General features: G+C 52.9%; 1 protein-coding gene across 2 annotated transcripts in view; it reads right to left on the bottom strand.

The window, feature by feature from the left end:
• Positions 1-15,255, bottom strand: part of GMPR (guanosine monophosphate reductase) — a 40,783-nt gene that overhangs the window by 3,735 nt on the left and 21,793 nt on the right. For both annotated transcript variants that reach the window (XM_010945692.3, XM_074348136.1), the window contains exons 5-8: positions 14,205-14,286; positions 10,554-10,660; positions 5,938-5,980; positions 3,099-3,258 (exon numbers count right to left, since the gene is read on the bottom strand). In XM_010945692.3, the coding sequence (XP_010943994.1) occupies positions 3,099-3,258; positions 5,938-5,980; positions 10,554-10,660; positions 14,205-14,286 (392 nt within the window). The remainder of the gene's footprint in view (positions 1-3,098; positions 3,259-5,937; positions 5,981-10,553; positions 10,661-14,204; positions 14,287-15,255) is intronic.

Below are 15,255 nucleotides of genomic sequence, written 5' to 3'. Positions count from 1 at the left end.
ACCAACGCCAGGCTGATCACGCCAGCATCTCAGGTAAACACGTTCCTCTGCCCAAAATGCACGACCTCATTGCTGGCTGCCCAGAGCACCAGGGAAAGGCAAGTCTCCATCACCAAAACGAAGAAGTCACAGACCGATGCCTGTCACCCTGCACAGTGACACACTCAGCAGCGTGCCCCACCTTCCCCTCCTGCCTTCACTTATACACCAACCTCCCACTGACCCAGAGCCCCAAATCCCTCTGGACTGGGGAAGAGACCCTTGAAGGACCCCCACCACCCCTCTCCTACTTGCCCTCCCCAATCTACAGCAGGACAAGCCCAGAGCACCCCCTGCCAGCTCTCCAATGAGACAGTGACTTCACGGGATGACCAAGACAGGGAAAGGATGGATAAAACGGACCACGGAAACCTCCACTACTAAGATAAGTAGCTCCACGTGCCCGGCCCCTTGTCGGGCACACCCCCCCCCCAGCTCACCTCCCTGCGTCTGCACAAGTCACTACACCCATCGTCGTGGGCGTGGCGTGGGGTCCCTGCAAGGTGGAACCAGGGCAGAACTAAGGACGTTCTCCACACTGGAGGTTTCAGGGCTTTGGTAAGCATCTTTCACAGTTTCAGGGGCACATTTAGAAATTCAGAAGGCCGGGCCCACGGCAGGGGCACTAAGCCCTGTCTAACTGTCCTCGCTGAGCCCTCTTCCCACTCCTCCCAAGGCCACCAAGCGCCACTGCTCGCGTCCACACCAGGTCCCCTTCCGGCAAAATGGAGGCAGGGTCTGGACTTGCTTCTGGAGGGGCACTCCAAGAAGGACATCTCCAATCGCTGGAAAACTCCAGCCCTTGTCTAAGGGCCAGGCAATCTAGAAATTCTTACAGTTAACCAAATTCTGCAGCTTTCCTGAGCTGGTCTCTTCAACTGAAAAAAACAGCATCTCTTCATCAAAAACTCATTCCCCAGCATTTCAAAAGGGTGTTAACTCTTGTGCACTGAAATCTACACCTGCCAGACTAAATTCAAGTGAAATCCAGCTACTTAGGCCATCAGCCAGACCAGCGGCTGGTTTACAGCACCCAGCTCACCGGCCACCCCCGAAGTGACTTGCATCACTGCTCTCTGTGACCAGAGACCAACACAGACCCAGGTGCCGGAAAAGATGGCCAGTTCACTGAAGACAGATGTCTGGGGCTTACTGGACATTACCCAGATCCTCATCATTGCCTCTGTGCTAAGGGGTGATGGCACCTTCTGCAAGTCATTTATCACTGATGCTCAAGTCTTCTCACCTGTAAAATGAAGGGCTCTGATCTGTCTCCCAAGGACAGCATGAGCACCAAGCGGTTAACGACTGGGCAGGAACCAGCGAAACATACACAACTCTGCCTTACTTAAATATAAGGTCTAAGCAGGAGAACTGCTCTCAGGAGGGGATCATGGTGGTGAGGAGGAGATGGTAGGAGGGAGGCAGAATGAGACAGACAGGGAACACGGACGCAGCCTGCAGGGCTCAGGCTGGCTGTGGACTAAGGTACTGCTTCCTTCAGCACTTTCCTAAGACTCGAATCCGCACTGAGTCTTGATACTCCGTATCTTCCACTTTCTGTTTTGTCTAAACCTGGCGGAGATTACAGGAGATGATTTTTCCGTCAGCTCCGTGGCTTCTGTTTGGGCCACAGCCTGGTCCGGCCGTCCCTGCCTACTTTGCTTAGAACCCAGAACGGATGCAACAGCTGGTGGGCAGAAAATGGACTCTAGGCAGAGCCCCTGGCTGGCCCGATGGCCCCACTTGCATAGCAGCACGGAGGGCCCGTACACAGGCCCTTGACCGGTGACAATGGCTGCCGGTAAAGCGTTAAGCTGCTTGGCCAGGTTGGAACTGAGGCAGTAAACCCCTTCCTCTGCCCCCTGACAAACTGTACAGCCTCCTCCATCACTTTTGGGAGAAAGAGGGCCTTCAGAGGCCGCCTGGGAAGGGGGGGGGTCCCTCTTGTTCTGTCTGAAGTTTCCAGGATGAAGATGTGAATGCAGGGCCCTGCTCCTCTTCCCTGCAACACCATCCTCACTGAGGTTCCCCACCGAGAGAAGAAGAGGGGAGAAATGAGAGCTGCAGTCAGTTCACAGAACCAGAGAACAGAACTTTGGTGGGGGACCCCACACCTCCCTCCTGCCGGCCTGAAAATCTCCATGGAGCTGAGATTTTTACCTTTAGCCTGGTTCAAACCTTACCCAATGCATCTGAATGCCATGTCCTCAGAGTAAGCTTTTGAGTGTGGGAGGGTATCAGCTGGGGTGGGGGCTGACCATCCCAGGGCCTGAGGCTTCCTGGGGAAAGGCAACCAGCCCCCTCACAGTGGACATCCTTCTGAGGATGCAGGGCCTCCTGTCCAGTCTACTTTGCAGAGCTCGTCATCAGTGCCAGCTCTGCTGAGAAGCAACGGCAGACTCTACGGAGCCAGGCAGGGCAGTGGATGGACCCTGTCCTGACGTTCTTACACACACGTGCACCACAGTCAGAATGGAAGTGAAACAGACAAACAGATGAGAGCACCCCTTCTGTGGAGCGACATCGTTAAACGGCTAAAAATGCTGCCTGTGTCAACTGTCAGAGCCTGGAGGCAGGTGAGAGTCCTGCAGGAGCTACGGCAGGTGGAGGGTCCAGAAAGGCCTGAGCTCCATGCGGTGGTCTCGACCACACCAGTCTCAGAGGCAGTGGGAGACCCACTGTTCAACCTGACTCTTGGAGCCTGAACTGGTCCCCGGCTCCGCACAGACTGTCAGAAGGACAAGGCAGTGACGTTCCTACCCACCCCCTGGAAGTCCGGACGGTCCCCAGCAGGAGTCCACCTCCTCACCTACCGCTGGGTTCCAGTCCCGTCTCATCCCCAAACACCTCTGTACCACACTGCCCTTCGAGGGCCCCACACACTGCAAAGGCTACCTGGATAAAAATCATGGCTGTTTTGAAAGAGGCAAGACATGTTTTCTAGCTCCCTCCCATAGTCTATCCTATAAACAGACTCATTTTTTGAGACCTGCTTCCATACCATTTCCGTAAGAAGCGAGGGGAACGGGACCCCACCAGTGACAGCCCCCGCGTACCTGTACTCTGCGACCCCGCCCGCGTGTTTCTTCATCGCTGTCTCGGAGCTCATCCCGTAGAAGAGCTTGAGCTTCTGCCCGTTCCTCTCGATCACCTCTCCAGCACACTCAGTGTGGCCCGAAAACATCCCTCCCAGCATGACAAAATCTGCTCCGGCTCCTATAGGCCAACAGTGGTGGGGGACAAAAGCAAGCAGAGAAAAGAGCTCAGAGACAATCAGCTCTGGAAAAATCCAAGTGCTGCCAACTCGGCCTCCCTCCTCCTGGCCATAGTCAGAGAAAAGCTCAACCTCCCCCTTCAGAAAAAAATTAAGACGCCTCCGTGTACAGGGAGATGGACACTGGACACTTGAGCAACAAATCTGAACACTGTGGAACAGTGCTGCTGGAAGCTGGCGGCTAACACGCTGGACAGTTTTTTTTTTTTTTTTCCTGTGGACAGTCCTTAGTGGTTATGGATGAGCCCTTCTGACCACCTGCCAGAGGTCTCTCTCAAAATTACAGAAACATTAAGAACTGGGCAGCATCTCAGCAGCTCATCCCAACTCATACTTGGTAACTCCTCTGCGTTGTCCCCACCGCCCATCTGGTCTACCTGAGGCGCTCAGCACTCATACTCTGTGTAAATATGAAAGGACCACAGGAGAGACAACCTCCTGCACTAGAGCTTGGGCCTGAAGGACAGCACCTGTGTGCATATGTGTGTGTGTGTATAGATATCTATGTACAACCTGCAAAACTCTACTTACACCTCTGCTGTGATAAACATTTGACTTGCGGAGTATAAAATACCTCCTATTAATCACTGAATGACATGGAGCTGCAGGATAGGTACAGGGGAGGCTGCAATATCGAGGCTGCCTTTGTAGGCTCTGTTGGACCGGGACCAAGAACAGTGGGGACAGCAGAGCTGGCTCACGGCCGTCTCCTCAGTGTTTGTCACAGTGCATGGGTTGCGGCAGACAAGGAGTAACTGGTTGTCAGGAAAGTAAAGTGTATATTTGTGGAAGACACAGAAATCATCCTGTCTGCGGATAACTGTGCAGAAGCTCTCCACTGACTAGAAAGGAAGAAATGACCCCAACTTCTCCCCGAGTGAGACTGAGGGGGGGTTCACAGCGAGAATGCAAGGATATCAGGGTACTGCGTTAAGTGATCGGCGTGCAGGACAAAGGAGCAGACACAGGATCCCCTGGAATGCGGCCTCGACCGCTTCCTTGCAGTCACTGAAATATTTACAAGAGGACTCTGGGGTGTCCCTTCCGTTCAGCACTACAGAAAGGCGGGCTCTGCGGGGCTGGCCCCGGGCCTGGCAGTCAGGCAGGTGAGGCACAACAGGACCTCTCTACTTGGTGGCAAGCTCTGCAGACTCTTCCCCTCAGGGTCTCTCACACAAACACTGGCTCCTCGGCCTCCTGCCACGAGGGTAAGAGGGGAGGGGATGCGTGGTGTCCGGCCAGGCCTCCTGCTGCCCTCAAGCCCAGGAGCAGCTGTAAACAGCAGGAACACAGAGCCCAGAGCCACGCAAACGATGCTCTGACATGGCTTCCCATTATTTTCATTTCTGAATGCTCTCGTGTCCTTTCCTGACCAGCATTTTCCCTGACCCGGTCCTCTCCCTCCACTGAGCCTTGGCACAGGCCTGGCTGCACTTCTGGAAGGGGAGCCGGGGAGGGAAAGCCGCCAGAGCATGGGTCCAAAGGCCACTCTGTGCGGAACGCAGTGTGCTCAGTGAGCAGGGAGCCTGAGGTGGAACCCCCGTCAGTCTTAAGTGCGAGCAGCTCAGAAATCAACAGCAGACATGCCCTTGGCTGATGAGCCTTCTAACAGGGCTGAGAACGCACTCACGCAGCAGCAGTCCCGTGGGGCCCTGCTCTGCCCCTGCTTGCGGGACCCTCACCTTGTCGCTTGCCTCTTGGGGCCCCAGTCCCCTGGACATTCTCCAGGGTTGCTATAAAACCCAGCTGCTAGAACACTGCCTCAGGTTTCCCTCTGTCACCATCAGTGCTTTAAAAGTAATTTCAAAAACGAACCAATGTCCAGGCCAAAGGCGTTCTCTGGCATAGACACAAACAGAAAAAGTAGTACTAAGCAGGCGTCACCTCACACAGGTAAGGGGCGGAACCACTGGCATCCCTGGGGAATGCCCAAGGCAGAAAGCTTCCCTCCACTGAAAAACAGAAATACACCCTCAGCAAACCTGGCTGTGGCATCAGGAAAGGAGGGCGGCGGGGGTAGGGGTAGTTTTGTTTCTGCCTTTTGCAGGTACGCACATCCCCCACCTCACAGTTGGGAGTCCCCGGCTGTGCGGCAGCACTGACAAGAGACAGGCACAGGTCGGAGCAGGCTGAGAGGCTGGACTTCCCAGTGCTTCCTCAAGAAAACACCTGGCTGGGGCCCCGCGGTCCAGCCACACCGACCACAGCCAGACGCTACTGCCCCCTGGTGGGCAATAGGCTTCTCAGCATCTGGTGAGAAACAGCCGTGGGGACTCCTGTCCCTCCCACAGGATTTCCCCAAGTTAGGCCCCCGAGACCCTGGCTGAAGTTTCCAGGCATCAGACCGGGTACAGTCCTCTTCCACGTGTGCCCTGAGCCTTCTCAGCTGTGACTTCTAGGCCATGACATCACTCCCTCCTGGGCTGCAGGATGTCACCCTCCATCTACCCTGGGGGCACTCAGTGCGCTCTGCCACCAACCAGAGCCAAACGGATGCCAGAATTTGGGCCAATGTGGGTGGAAATCCAGGGAGAGGAAACTCAGGACAGGCCCTGAACTTCCCGAAGGGTCCCACCTCCTCGGCAGCCCCGCAGGGATCCCCTTCCCCTGCGGCCACTTACCAAAGGCTTTGGCGACATCTCCTGGACACGTGCAGCCTCCGTCCTGCAGAGGAAGGAGCAGAGAGGGTGTCAGTGGGAGCTGGGCCAGGCTGTCCCCCTCCCCTGGCGTGAGTCGCTGATACCCGCTCGCTGAGCCCCCAGCCAGGCACACAACCCTCAGAGCGGAGGCCCAACACTCCCCTCAACATGGCACCTTCTGTTCCCCAGGCCCCCTCCGTCCCATTTCAGGCCAGCACGCCACTGCCTGCCCTCCAGCGGGCATCAATGTGCTGTCTGGGATGCAGGAAGCGGGAGCCGCCAAGCTCGTCCCCCGCCAGCCCTCACACACCATGCCCAGCCACTGGATGTCCCCCTTCCAACCACGCAATAGTCACTTCCCCCACCGCCCAATGTGAGGGGAGATTTATTTAGCGCAAAAGCTGAAGTATTTTAAGAGCCAGAAAGAACACTGAATTCACTCCTTTATATTCCCAGCCATTCCATGTGTCTCCTAGTCACCTTCCTGTAAGGTACCCAGTACCTCGCAAACACACATTCCTGACACCCACTCTGCCCAGCCAGGGCCCCCCTGGCTGGTTCAGGGCCTGGCAGGACGGCCTGTCATCTTACGCCGCCAGGCACGGTTCAGCCAGGATAGGGGTGGCGGGGGGCTGTTATACTTTCAATACCAGGGACCCAGTGCAAGGTTACTGGGACGCAGACCCACTGTGCTTCTGTACTAGGGGGACAAACAACCAGGCTGCTACCTGTTACTGGCAATGGGGCCCCGATGAGGTCTGAGGAGGAAACCGTCTGCAATCTGAGACACACGTTTACTTTCATAAATGAACATGCATAGCTACAGGGAGTTTTTAAGAAAACAATGTGCAAATATTCCAAGGGTTACTTTTGTTTTGCAAGAGTGTTAACATAGAAAAGGCACCATACCGTGAGTGGTGATTCGATCTGAATTGTCAGCATTACCTCCCATTCTTAAAAATACCTGCTCATCCCTAAAGAAGGGGCCGTGACAGCAAGCGTGCAGAAGGCAGAGGGATTTCGAATCAAGCACCAACTATGGACCAGGGATTGTCACAAACTTCATTTTCCTATTCAAACTCCACAAGAACCTGAAGCTGATAATTTGTATGTGGGGGAAAACAAAGAGGGAGACTCAGAAAGGTTGAGTGACTTGCCTAAGGTCACACAGCTATAATAAAGGAGGAACAAGATTAGAACCTTGGTTAAATAAACTCTAGAAATGTCCAGAAGCATACATATATTAGCAGTGGTTATCTTAATAAGGCATCTCTAGTCATCTTTATTTCCTTTATATTTCTGTCTAGGCTAACTTTATTTGGCTGGGGAATTTTTCAAGCCTCAAGCAAAATTAAGTTCTTTGAATGACTTTTTTAGATCCTTCCAACAAATGGTCTTACAATTCCTAAACTACTAAATTAAATCAACAAAATTATAGGAAATTTGCTGATCAATCCTTCCTTCCTTGCAGGGGGTCAGTGGGATGAGAGCCCTAATGACTGGGTGCAGACAAGGAGGAGGGTGGGGATTACTCTGAATCCACTTGACCTCTGTGAAGCATGCTCTCTAAGTCTTTATAAAACGCACTGATTAAAATGTTGGCCTTGAGTAAACGTATGGTAGTGGTCCTCACCAGAGAACTTTTTTTTCGGTTTTATGATGCACTACAAAGTCCAAGCCCTTTTTGGGTATCAGTGGACAGTGAACTCATCTGGTCGTTCAAATCCCTCCCCTTTCTCAGGGTTCTCTGGGTACTGACTCTGATCTCTCCACTGGAGGACGTGCTTGGGGACCCTGTGGGGAAAGGGATGAGCTACAGGCACAGATTAAGCTAAAGTCTGCCACAGCAATGTGGTTGGAAAGGAGCAGACCCAAGACCCTGGCCAAACCTGCACTCTTGGTGACTTCAGCAAGCCCTTTGCCCTGGAGTCTCCACGTTTTCTAAATGAGGGCAGTCAAGCAGAGGAGTGGGACCTGGAGCTGAACAGACCTCAGTTTCAGTGATGGCTCTGCCACCCATCAGCAGCGTGGGGCTGAACAAGTTACTTAAGGTCTCAAAGCTTCAGTTTCCTCACTGAGTATGGTAGTTAATTTTATTGTCATGTTGACTGGGTCACTACTAGATATTTGCTCAATTATTACCCTGAGTGTTTCTTTGAGAGTGTTTGGGGAATGAGATTAACAGGTGAACCGGCAGACCGAGTAAAGCAGATTGCTCTCCCTGATGTGGGTGGGCCTTGTCCAAGCAGTTGAAAGCTTGAACAGAACAAATAGGCCGTGCCTTTCCCAAATGAGAGAATCCCTCCTGTCTGACTGGCTTTGAACTGACACTGGACACTGACTCCAACTGGAATACCAGTTCTTCTGGCTCTCAGGCTGCCAGACTCAGAGCGGAACTCCACCATCAGCTCCCCTAGGTTCCAGCTTGCCAACACCCTGCAGATCTTGAGACTTCTCAACCATCTCATCACATGAACCAATTCCTTATGATAAATCTGTCTCTCTCCACACACACATATCCTGATTCTGTTTCTCTGGAGAACCTAATACACTTATCCAACAAAGATAACAGCTATCTTGCCAGGTTGTTCCAAAGGTTAGAGATGATGTATCTACTGTCCCCAGAAGATGGTAGACACTCAATGCATGACCACCATTGCTTCCTCTAAAGCTGCTTCCACCTTTAAAATGCTCCCCTTTGTGTCATGTCCCTAGCAGATGACAAGACAAAATTAACTGGTCACACCTTAATCTTCACCTCCACAGGGGGTGTCCTGAATGTCTCAGCTCTCTGCCTTCGGAAGCCCACGTCGGCCACAATAAACAGAAACCTGGTTCCACTCTAGCCTCTTGGCAAGTACCTGCTGGAAGACCCCATAGCTCTGACCTCCTTCTGAACTTCAGTGGAACAGATGTGCTAATCCAGCAACTCGAGTGTAAAATGAGACAGCTGGAAGGAAACTGGACAAAGTGGCAGCACTAACCAGTTGATGGGTTTCCAGTGGGTTTAGGACTCTTGGCAAGTGGGAGAGGCCCGCTTGTGAAACTCCATTAGACAAAAGGACAGTGGGGCAAGCAGCTGCTGTGGGCCCCAAGACACTCAGCTGGTTAGAAGGAATGAGCTGAAGTCAAGGCTGCAGAACTTATGTAAGTCTGCGAACTTCCCTGGGTCTTCTGGCTACAAAGTGAACTTCTAACTCCATCCAGGAAATCTCTCACCATTAATGGAAAAACAACCTTAGAGCATCAGTACCAGAAGCCTGGACTGTCACTGTCTCTAAGTGACAAATTCAGAGAAGTTGTTCCCCGAGTGCCAGCAGACGGTCCCGGCTCTGGTCCACGGACCCGGCCTGTGGATGGGAGCCAGTGGTTCTCAAACTTGAAAGCACACCTGATTCACCTGGAAGGCTTGTTAAAAGATTCCTGGGCCTCATCTTCCAAGTTTGATTCAGTAGGTCTGGGATGGGGCCTGAGAACTGAAAATAACCTCCTGTATTCAATATGAGTCCATTATTATATGGCCATTAAAAATATGCCACTACTTCCGAATTTTAAAATATATATGTATGTCTGTGTCACCCACATGAGTGGAAGCCACGGCTCTGTCCAAGCCCATCCAATTCTACCTGACACGTTCTGTCCTATTCTGAGCATCTCATCTGGAAGGGGAGATGTGCTAACTATTTAAGTGAAGGTCACGATGGTAAAGGTGGAGGAGAATTAGAGATAAACTGAGGATTTTAACCTGACATTCAATCCTTAACATTCAGTGTCTGAGTGCTGTGGTGCTGCCCTTCCAGGAGCTTCCTGAAAGTGTGGTTAAGACCACTGTCTCTGCCTCTCCTCACCTCCTTCCCCTACATTCCTCAACCCACAAAAATCCACCTTCTGCCCCCAACGTGCTACTGAATCTGCGCTCACTACAGTAACCAGTGACGGGCTGGCAGCATCAGACAACCCCTGCAGGTGTGATTAGCCCCAGTGAGGTCACCCTTGAGTAGGGTGAGCCTCCAGTCCCACATGACTGATGTTCTTGTAACACGGAGAAATCTGGACACAAAGGGAGACATGTACGTGGTGAGGTGGGGGGCGCCACATGGGAACTGGAGTCCCGGGCCACAAGCCAAGGACCCACCAGAAGCGTGGGAGGCCTGAAACAGACTCTTCCCTCAAGGCCCCCTGGCCCTGGTGGCCTGGATCCTGGACTTCTGGCCTCCAGAACTGTGGGAATATATTTGCCTTTGTCAGTCACGCAGCCTAGGGTACTTCATTATGGCAGCCGCGGCAGACTAAGGTGTGGGTCCTCATTTTTGCAAAACTGCCCACCTATCTCCCATCGCGCTACCCACCACGACAAGCTGTTACTGACTAGAGTTGTAACTGACCCCTGTGCTGCCTCCCTTGCCGCAGAGTAAAGCAGGGAGGAGGGTCTACGTCTCTGCTGAATGTCACCTCTGAGACCTGGGTGCCCGGCTCACTCCTGAGCCCACTAGATGCCAACCAGGTGAATGGTGGCCAGGGACCAGCAGGGGTCTCCCCGAAGTCCCAAGAGGCTCCCAGATCCCCCCGCCCCAGGCCTCCCAGGCTCGGAGACTCACGGAGATGATGTGCCCCTTCAGACCGTGGGCCGAGTCTGCGCACTCGATCACGGCGCTCAGCTGGGGGTAACCCACCCCCGTCTTGGTGCGGGTGGTGCACACGGAACCTGGATGGAGGAAGAGGCAGACCCCAAAGAGAGATGATTATGAATGAGCAGAATGTGACACAAATTGAGCCTCCATCACCGTCACACAGCCCTGCACTGACTGACTGGGGGCGAACTTTCCACGGTGGGGACGGGGGCAGGATGGGGCTGCCCTGCAGCTCAGTGGAGGTGGTTGTGACCACCACCTGGCCACGTGTCCCTTCAGGTCCTCATCACCATCCCATGCTGATGTCCAGGACACTCCACCCTACACCCTGTCACGGCCTCTCTCCCCTCTGACATCAGCTCCCACTTGCTGCCTCTGATTCTTTCCCACCTTCCTTCCCTTTTCCCCATAATAATCCCTCCCATTACCTTGAGCCTTCCTGCCCTTCAGCTTGTGTCAAATTACTAACTTCCCCAAGCCTCAGTGCCTCACCTGTAATATGGAAATAAAAGCACTGCCCTTGTAGGGCTGTGGTGGAGATTGTGACATAAGAGATGTTAGCGTGCCCCCGAGGAAGGGGAGCCGGCAGCGCGGTGTTCCCGCCCTGCCCTCTCCCTCGGCTCTGTCCTCCTGTTCCCCAGGCTCCTGCAAGTCCACCTCCCACCCCGTCCGCTTCCACTGCGGGACTCACACCAGCCACCTCGCTGCCTTCAGCCCCTCGCCCTCCGCCTTTCCCACAGTCAGCTCCAGTCCTGGCTGACCGTCTGCAGAGTCCTAGCCCAGTTAGGTCCAAGCCGAGTCGTGCCAACATCTCTAGCACATGTCCCCTCGGTCCCCTTGCTCAAGCCTCTCCTCTCCCTTCCAGCAACCAGGGAGCACCCAGCCAGATCACCCGGATCAAGCTCCAGAACATCCAGCAGCTCTCCCACCTCCTCTCCTCTGGCTCCTGCTCACCTCGCTCCGGCCACCCTGACCTTTCAGCTCCCCCGGCAGGGCCAGTCCCTCCCACCCCAGGGATCCTCATACACGATGTTCTCTCTGTCCGAGCACTCCCCTCTCTACCAACCCCTGATGCAGCCAACACTTTCTCATCTTTCAGGGTTCATCTTCAATGTCACTGCCTCAGGGAAGTTGTTCCTCCCAGCACTCGTTTCAAAAAAAAAAAAAAAAAATTTTAAATAATTATCTGTGTAAGAACCAAGGGTCTGTTTTCTCTGCTGGGTGGTGAGCTGCATGGAGAGTCATCGCTGTAGACCCAGCATTGAGAACAGAGCCTCGTGTGTAACCGGGGCACTATCCACAGTCACTAAAGAATGAACGAACTCACTAATGAATGAGTCGCCCGTGTCCCCGTCTCCACCGCTTCACCGCTCACTCAGTCCCCCCCGGGGTGTCTGGTGGTACCGCCCACAGGGCGCCCTGGGGCCAGTGTAAAAGCTGGGTGTGAACTCCTCCACTCCCACCAGACCTGTGGGCAGGTCCGTCTCCTGCTCCCCACCAGCACCAATGGCCTCACAGCTTCCTCCAACTTTCCCTGGGGCTCTTTAGGGACAGAGAACCCTGGCTACACTCAGGCCTGATTCCAGCAGGAAAACCAGGACTAGGGGAGAGGCCTTCTCCCGCACCCAGCCACGGGGTGGAGCCCATCACTTTATGTCCATCCTTACAACGTGGTCACTCACTATCTTGGGGCCAGTGAGTTTCTCTCCTGACCAAGCCCTGCTCTGCCCCAGATGCATACTGTGGAGGCACAACTGGAGTTTTATAACCCCTGGTTCTGGTTCAGACCTGGCTTTTCCCGTTTCCCACTCAACGCTAGATCCTCAAGGGAAATCAAGGGCCTCAGAGCTCTGCACAGACACGGGGGAAGGCGTGGGCGAGGGTGTGGTTGTGACAGGTTGAAAGAAGAAACGGGGTACCCGTTTCCTCCTAGCCTGGGGATCGGCAGGGGGACATTTAAATGCTTTTTCCCAGTTCCCAGGAGTTCTTCCACAATGAACCTTTTTTTTTTTTTTAAACGCTGTCATTTAGATATGGAATACTCAGTGTTTTCGCTCTAAAGAATTCGTGAGATGTAAACATCTCCAGTCAATTTACAGAAGTGGCTCCAACACATCAGGCTCAGGGGAGGCCTCTCACTCCCCTTCGTCACGTCTTTTCTAAACAGACAGCCTGGGAGGCACACAGCAGAAGGGCAGTAAGTCTTCAGGGGAAGAGACTGTACACACAGAGGATGTACATGAAGGAAACGAGGCTGAATGCGCGAGATTACACCAAGAGCTCCTTCAGCGCCAAGACCGCCCGCGCCCCAGCACCACGGCAGCCAGGAGACCCTCCAGGTGTCTCTGATTGAACAGGGGATGGTGCACACTCTGCTTTGGGGGGAAAAAAGAGTCTCCCTGGTCTATGATTAGCCTGTTCGACTCTGTCACAAGCCTGGTCTATTTCAGCCCATCCTCAGTGTGGGGAGAGCGCCCCGTAAGCCAGAACTGGGCCTTAAAATCCTCGTGGCTTTTCAGTAATGACGGACACTCAGTAAAGACCAAAGCTGTCTCTCCTCTTGCTCAGAATGTCACAGATTGGCTTAGGAGAGTGGCAACAGAAAAAGCCCCATCTTGAAAACCTCCGTGTGTGTTAGAAGCTTAGGCACTCTGACGAGCCTACAGGGCCCTTTTGTCATCTACGTCCTAGTCCCTCAAGGCTGACCACTGTGCCAGGTCACAACAAACGCTATCTCCTGCCTCCCAGCAGCACTTTTCCGCAGACTCTTCTCAAACGGGTTCATGGTTTGCTGCCTTTTTTGGTAGTGTCTTTTGGCCAGACGATATTTATAAAAAAATCTTTGCTGTTTCTCATTCCCAACTGTAAGTGTATTATCTTCTCCTTTCCTTTTCTCCAATTTTAGTGTTTGGTTAATAATGGATATGCACGGAAGAATTTTAAAACATGGCAATGAAGGATTTAAAAAATAGGGAAGCTCAGGCTCCCGTCTGGCCAAAGGGGAAGGCCAGCAATCAGCCCCAAGAGAAAACAGAGCCACCTGGTACAGGGTGGAAGGTTCCATCCCATTCCTCCGCTCGAAATGCCAGTGGCAGTCCTAGGAGCGAGTGCGCGGGAGGATGCAGCAAACTCTGAGACGGTGAGAAGCCAAAGGTGATAACTGCATGGGCCATGGGGCAAGTTCAAACGTGGCCTCACAGCTGCACGTCTGTTTGCAACGTGTGGGGTCCCTCAAACATCCACATAAACTTGAGCTATTCGTGGCCACTAACTGTCCCCACGGACTCTTCAGCCCTCTCCTTCCCCTTCAGGGTGAACAGTATCATTCAAGAAACCCCATTCTTCTCCTCCCCATTCATGTTCTGGAACCGGGACCTCGCACGTGAACCGGGTTCGAGCTCATTCAGAACATCAGAAAGCAGCTCAGTGACAGTGACGTTGTTAATCAGGAGCCTCTTCTGAGCAGGCACCCAAAGATACTTCCAACAGAAATGTGCTTTAAACTTGTGATGAATCACTCCTGGTTCCCTTTGGGCATCTCCAATCCCCCCCACCCCCAGCCCTAGACCCCAGTCCTCCCCACAACACCACCTCTGCGGTGCCCCCAGCAAGTCTTACCTGGTCCAACTCCCACTTTGATGATATCTGCTCCGGAAAGAATAAGCTCTTCCACCATCTCTCCCGTCACCACGTTCCCTGCCTGGGACAGAAAGCACACAGCCTGCAATCATGAACTGATCCCGGTGGGACAAAGATGAGTCACGGACGCACTCTACACCTGAACACAAGAGTGAGCATGTTCTGAAGCCCCCAGCCAGCCAGGGGACAAAGGAAAAAACAATGGATCAATTCCCTGAATCTACTTTAAGCCTGAAATTGGGGGGCTAGAGTATTCTCCAGGTTTTCTTTCTTCTCTATTAACAAGAGCACAGAACTGGACACCCGAGGCTACCCTGGGGGAGCTGATAGCATCAGAAGGTTCAGAACTGCATGATTTTAGAGCTCCAGGAGACTTCAGGCTGCCTAGTCAGGGCTTTTTGAACATTTCAGGGGATGACAAAACAAAATCTTACAGAGAACCCAAATACATAAAAATAACCAATTAAACACTCTCTCGGCTGATTAAAAATCTTTACTGTTGTTTACAATTTGTCAGAGCCCTGAAGAACTTCTATGGAACCCCTGGGACCCAGGATTAGGGAACCACTGGTCATCTCACAGTTGAGAAGATACCTGGGTACCCAACCCTGGGCTCCGTGGTTCCCGACACATAAAAGGGCAGAAGAACCCTTATGGACCAACAGCACTGGGATGTACTTCTTTCCAGAACATAAAGCTGTGGCCCTGAGAATAAACACATAAGCCAAGAAGCGACAAAATCTAAAAACCAGAGGATGCATCTGGTTTGAAAATGGTACATGTTCTTTCACTGCAGGAGTCTGGGAATGCAAAAATAGCCCTTTTTATTACAATTCACTGCCCTGTGGATTCTTCAGCTGGTACGCAGGATACTTGGCAAGATGCCTGTCTGAATTTTCACAACTGTGCGAAGTCTTATTTTGGGAAATGCATCCCTAACTGTTGCGACTGAGTTTTAGGCATTGAAGCCCCAAGTGTCTTTCTGGTGAATTGATTCTCAGAGGGACTTTTTCTTTTTCCATCTAAGCAA

The sequence above is a fragment of the Camelus bactrianus genome, chromosome 20 (assembly GCF_048773025.1).
Source record: "Camelus bactrianus isolate YW-2024 breed Bactrian camel chromosome 20, ASM4877302v1, whole genome shotgun sequence".
Taxonomy (NCBI): Eukaryota; Metazoa; Chordata; class Mammalia; order Artiodactyla; family Camelidae; genus Camelus; species Camelus bactrianus.
Note: the sequence above shows the minus strand (reverse complement) of the source record. Positions and strands in the feature narration are given on the sequence as shown.